General features: G+C 56.7%; 1 protein-coding gene across 1 annotated transcript in view; it reads right to left on the bottom strand.

Annotated features, from left to right (window-relative positions):
- Window positions 1-1033: 1033 nt before the first annotated feature.
- SLC37A2 (solute carrier family 37 (glucose-6-phosphate transporter), member 2) overlaps window positions 1034-5634 on the bottom strand; it is a gene marked incomplete at its 5' end in the record, with an annotated part of 7177 nt that continues 2576 nt past the window's right edge. Inside the window, 11 exons of the mRNA XM_009584707.1 lie at window positions 1034-1076; window positions 1354-1445; window positions 1773-1876; window positions 1998-2076; window positions 2569-2642; window positions 2957-3005; window positions 3898-3983; window positions 4486-4548; window positions 4627-4720; window positions 4893-5030; window positions 5315-5352. Of these exons, the coding sequence (XP_009583002.1) occupies window positions 1034-1076; window positions 1354-1445; window positions 1773-1876; window positions 1998-2076; window positions 2569-2642; window positions 2957-3005; window positions 3898-3983; window positions 4486-4548; window positions 4627-4720; window positions 4893-5030; window positions 5315-5352 (860 nt within the window). The remainder of the gene's footprint in view (window positions 1077-1353; window positions 1446-1772; window positions 1877-1997; window positions 2077-2568; window positions 2643-2956; window positions 3006-3897; window positions 3984-4485; window positions 4549-4626; window positions 4721-4892; window positions 5031-5314; window positions 5353-5634) is intronic.

The following is a 5634-nucleotide window of genomic DNA, read 5'->3' as shown; positions in this document are numbered from 1 at the left end:
GGGGAGAGAAGTTGGCGGCTGAGCACAGTGGGCGCCATTTGGCAGGTGTTGGGATCAATGACGGGTGCCGCGGTGCTGCCGGAGAGATGGAAAGGGAAAATGGCTCTGCCTGGAAACCCCAGCCCCATCTGCACCACAAGCCTGGAGGAGAAGCAGGCGCAAGGAGGAGATTCAGCCACCGTTTCATCTCCAGCCAAAGCTGAAACGTCCCCCAAAAAAAAACCCTAGCGTTTGCGCCTCCTCTCCACAAGCTTCTCCAGAGACAACGTGCTCCCCAAAGCCCTCTAAGGTGTTGCAGTGTTTCCACAAACCAAGCCAGCTGCTTCCCCCAGCACAGAACAGCCGGATTTTGGTGCAAATGGGGACGCTGCCAACCTGGCCAGGACAGTCCTTGCCCCAGCTAGCCCCGGCACAGGAGAGCAGAGCCCAACAGCCCTCCACCAGTGGCCTGAGAAGGAGGTTTGGGCCGCACTTACCACAGCGCAAGGCCCAGACTATTGGTCTTTCACCTGCAAACACAAGACATAAAGGACCAAACGTTCACGGGGGGTCCGGGGTCTGGCACCCCCACCACTGGGACTGGCTGCGGCCCCTTACCCCTCAGTGCTCGCAGGGGGGCTTTGGTGGCAATCGGAGACAGGCCAGTGCTGATTTGGAGATTATTTACACCCTCGCTTCAGTGATTTGGCCACTGATTTGATTAGCAAGCCTGCACTCTGTGTAATCAAGCTCATTAGCATGGGTGGGCAAGTCAGCCTATAAATTCGGCCGTTTCAAGTGCATTAATCAATGTTTTGCTAATTGGGCATCTGGGCTAATGTTTCTCAAGTCAGCTGGAGGCAAGGACGCGCTCCCCACCCACCCATCCGCACTCTGTTCCCCAGCCATCGCAATTTGATCCTTTGATTCCCAAATCTTGATCTCGGCCCTTAAATTATCAGCGGAGCCTGCCAAGTGAAACTCAAATTCGGGGTGAATCAGGCTTGCATTTGCATTTAATCCTCAGGGCTCAAGCGGGGATACTCACACCGAGCTACTTCCCATCCAGCACTGACTCTGTTAGCTGCACGCTAGAGCTACAAAGACACAAGGATGGCATGTTTAGCACCAAGAGAGTTTCGCGAGGTGTGGATGGCTAAAATCCCTTGGTGCTGCCCTGGCTCGAGGTGGAAATGTCTCTTTTTGCCCACAGGAGCGAGACGTTGGGCCGACGGCCTCGCGAAGCCCGACGCGGTGCCCGCGCGGAGGTGCAGCAGTGACAGCAAGGGATAACAAACATCTTTCCGGAGCGGCACCGACGCCATGTTTTGGCACTGTGGGACCGGAGGCCGCCCCGGGGCAGTACGTACGTACCCTCTCTTCCTCACTATGTGGCCGCACCACCCACGGACCTCTTTGTGGCCGCCCCCCCCATGGACCTCTTTGACCACCACGCGAGCAAGGAGCTGCAAGAGGAAAGGTGGAGGATTGCCACAGGGCCAATGGCTCTGCAGCCACCAACCTCGGCGTGAGCATTTCCGTCGCCGGGAGAGAAATTTTAAGGCTCTTCCTAGGGAAGATTGCATAAACTAAAACCGTGCGTGAAGGAGGTCATTGGGAAAAGCCAAGCGGATGGAGGCAAAGGTTTGGAATTGATACAGGGCTTTCCAATTTGCCCTGTGCCCGGCTGTCTCCCAAGGACCGTCCCTGCCCACTGCCGGCGAGCGGGCGGCTAAAACGGAGCCGTTGAATATCCAGGGTAGCAAAACGACTCCTGCCAGGGAGGGACCTACCAGGCAAGCCAAGACGTCAGCTGCTATCAACATGTAGATGTAGAAGACATTATTCCAGCCCGTGGGGGAGATGAGCCCTGCGAGCAGTGGCCCTAGTGCAGCACCTGCGAAGGTGCACGAGGCACATTAGGAGATGCCCTGTGCACAGGGGAGAGGGGGTCAGGACCCCCCAGCACGACAGCACCGGGGGAAATTAGCGCTTCGCATCCTCCAGCTGTTACAGACCTATGGATCCTGTGCCGTCAATGATGGCTGTGACAGTAGAAAGGGCTTTGGCGTTTCCTTTGAGAGACTCATGGGTTCCCTGTAGGGACAGAGGAGCAAAACGTAAGGAGGAAAAGCGGCTTCAGGGTCTGCAGCTGGCAAATCCTAGCATGAGGCCGCCCACACCCCTGGCAGCAATTTCCATGCATTGGACCCAGCCATGGACGGGAAGACCAAACTCGGACGCTGCCTGCAGCCAAGCCACAGCAAAACCGGGATCGCCAACAGCAAGCAGCAATCCCAGGTGATTTCCCACCAAATTTTTCCAGGATTGTGGTTAGAGCGAGACACAACAGGGCCAAAGCAGAGTTGTGCAGCCAAGGTGAAAAAGCAATAGGAAAAAAAGCTGTGTTTAAGGGATGGTGCCGACTGCAGCACGAGGTGTGACAGCCCTCCTTTCTCCGCTGGGCTTCAGAGGCATTGGAAAACAAAGCTAAAATGTAAAAATCCCAGCAGATGTCCCTCCAGGAAAGAGGGAGCAGCCTTTGGGTGTGCAAGGGCAGCGTGGCGGGGTCTGAGGTGCGCCTCTTACCAAATCTGCCGAAACTGCTGTCGTGATGAGAGCATAGGGCCCGTTAACCAGAGCGCCACAGACAATCAGCATCGCTACGAGGAACGAGACGGCCGCGGAAGTACCCAGGAAGAGATTAAATCTTTGAGTGCAGGGAGCAGCAGGACATGGGGTCCATCATCCCCGGCCCGTGTGTGGACATTGCTGTCCCACACATCTGTCTCCTGCGCATCTCCATTTTCCCCCGGCGATCCCACCCAGCAGGCAGCGAACACTCCTCCAGCACCACCCTCCCCCAAATCCCGGACTGGGAGCCCGGCTCAAGAGGAGAAATAAAAGCAGGTGAGTCCGCAGCATCTCCCATCGCCCCCTCAGTGACGGGAGCCAGCTGCACCAAGTTGCTCCTTACCTATTGATGTGCCGATGCTGTTCTGGCCAACATGGTTATACAGGAACAGCTGGAAAAGAGACATGAGATGAACCAGTTACGGCTATTCCAGCTGTTTTCCCAAGCATTTTCCCTGCAGCAGCACCCCGGGACAGGACAGAGAAGGTGGGGACCTGAATTATCACTGGCGTCAAGCTTCGCAGACGCCCCCCACTTCGGGGCGTTTGAAGAGGAGAGCGCCAGCCACGACGGGGAGCCGAGCGCGCCCTTGGCTCTGCGTCCTGCCGTCTGCCTGCCAGATGAAATACCTGGCAGCTGGCAAACAGAGGTGCTGCCGCGATTTATGGCCCGGCGAGGCTCGTGCGCCTCCCCGCCGGCTGAAGCCAGACGGTAATTTGCCCCGCCGGCACTATCGGGGGACGCGGATGTGATGCGGCCTCTCTGCTTTTCAGCGCGCGCCAGCTTCTTTGGAGGGGAGAGGCTCGCGACCCAGAGCCAGCCAGGCTTGGATTACAGCTAATTAGCCACGTTTTTGCAGCAGCAAAGCCAAATGAGCTCCGTGCAGGTGCTCGGGAAGGACGTCCCAGCCAAGCGCCGGCCGAGCATGAGGCCATCAGCACGGGGGCTTTTGGGATGCAGAGCAAAGAGGTGAGAGCTGGACCAGCTCAGTGGGACCCCCAAGGCTTTAAGACACAATGGGGTTATGGCAGGAGGGAGGAAAAAAACACCCCTAAAGGTTTTTTTTTAGTTGTCAAGGACTATACAATCCCCTCCGAGCCCCCAGATCTGGACGTTCACCCCGGGAACATCTGGGCACGTGGATCGATTCCAGCTCTCGTCTCAGCCGAGCGTGTGACCAGCTCATCCTGGGTGCTTGGGAAGAGGAAGGCGGCTGTGACTCAAAGGAGCCGGAGGAGAGGAAACCCTCGTGATTGGGTTTTTTTCCCCGCATGACAACGCACCATGGGAGCGGCGACGACCAGCATCACGCAGCACGTGGTGGCTCTGCCGCCGGTGTAGTCGGAGATGAGGCCGGCAAAGATCCCCCCTGCAAGGAGGAGTCTCAGGTGTCAGTCACACTGACCCAGCAGCAAAGCTGTGCCCTGGCTTAACCCAAAATCCGAAGGGATGCTGCACTGTGATGTTCTTTCATCCCCCATCTTTTCAGCAAGATGCCCCCAAGGTTAAATATAGTAATATCAGAGTGAAGAGCTTTGATTTATCCACACCGCTTTCTCACTGCAGATGGTTTCCCTATACCTGCACGCAGCTCTGGTCCCTTCCATGCTTGCAAAATGTATTATTTATATAAGAAAAAGGAGAGCCTGAGCAAGCGAGACCCAAGGAAAAGTGTTGCGATGGTCACCTGGATGGCAAAATAAAAGCGAGGGGCGTTTGCTGCCTGCTGAGTGCTACAGGTGCCGAATAAACCTCACTACGGTAAGAGATGTTATCGGCAAAGCGCTGTCATGGAGGGGACTTTCCATCAAGGCCAGGAGTGTCCCCAAATCATACCCAATCCACCCTCTCTGCCTGGGTACGTTACAAACCTAAAATGCCTCCAACGTCAAAGAGGGTTGACAGGTCCCCGGCTTCCTTGGCACCGAAATGAGCTGCGAAGGAGAGGGGAGGGGTGAGGAGATGCTGCCCTTGCCAGGCTCGCTCCCACCTCACCATCCCCAAAAACTCACCGACGTTCACGATGATAGAGAGGGCCAGCCAGTAGAGGAAGGTGTAGCTCACCAGCTTGGCGAAGAGCAGGCAAAGGGAGAACTCCACCACGCCCTGGGAGGAGAGGAAAAGACATCAGAGGAGCCTCCTTCTCCCAGCCTCCTCCAGATGGTGATTTTGTTCCCCAGTTTTCTGCTCTGTGGGCACCCTGTTGATGGGTTGAGCTGGCCTGGCTTTGCTCTTTCCTCCATCCCCATCACGATGCAAGGGGTATCCCGTGACTCACGGGTATCCGGAGCGCCCCGAGGAAGCTGATGGCTTCGGGCTCCTCGGCTGGCTCCGTGGGGCTGTTGGAGCGGTCCATGCTGCTCTGGCCTGTGATGCTCAGCGGCCCCTCATTGGAGGTGACTGCTTCGGAATCCTTCTCGTTGGAGGTCACCCCTCCAGCATCCTCCTCGTCGGAGGCCATCTAAAAGCAAGCCAAAGGCAGGAGGTGTGGCTCTTGTTGCTGGAAGGGGCTGAAACATCAGATTTGCTGCTCGGACGTGACCCAGAGGATGCTTGCACTGGAACAGCAACGAGCATCCTCTGTGATAACTGAACATCGCTCTAATTTCTGACATTATGACTTGACGCCCCGGTTGTTTTGCTGTAAGCTGAGTGACCACCCAGCCCAGGACAAGCCCATTGGGAATCGATTCGACTCACGTGATGCAGAGGTGGACTGCAGCCGACGTCCTCGGGATCTGCAGGAAGAAAGGAGATTCCATGAGAGCCTGCACCAGCCCCACTCTGCCTGCTCTCCCTCCAGCATTTCGTGGTACAGGGGAGAGAGGTGAGGCTGGGAAACCCCCACAGCTGGGCTGCATCTCTGGATACCCACTTCCCAGCAGCAAAAAAACCCTGGTAAAATCCCAAAGGGCTTCCCAAATGTTTCCTAGAAAGATAGGCTGAGAGGAGCGAGCGGCACAGGGGCTGAGCCTGCCTGGATGACCCCAAAGGATGCTGAGCATCCCTGTGGTGGTGAG

Source organism: Fulmarus glacialis, unplaced genomic scaffold, assembly GCF_000690835.1.
Source record: "Fulmarus glacialis isolate BGI_N327 unplaced genomic scaffold, ASM69083v1 scaffold29809, whole genome shotgun sequence".
In the NCBI taxonomy this organism is placed as follows: Eukaryota; Metazoa; Chordata; class Aves; order Procellariiformes; family Procellariidae; genus Fulmarus; species Fulmarus glacialis.
This window is presented reverse-complemented; position numbering and strand designations above follow the sequence as displayed.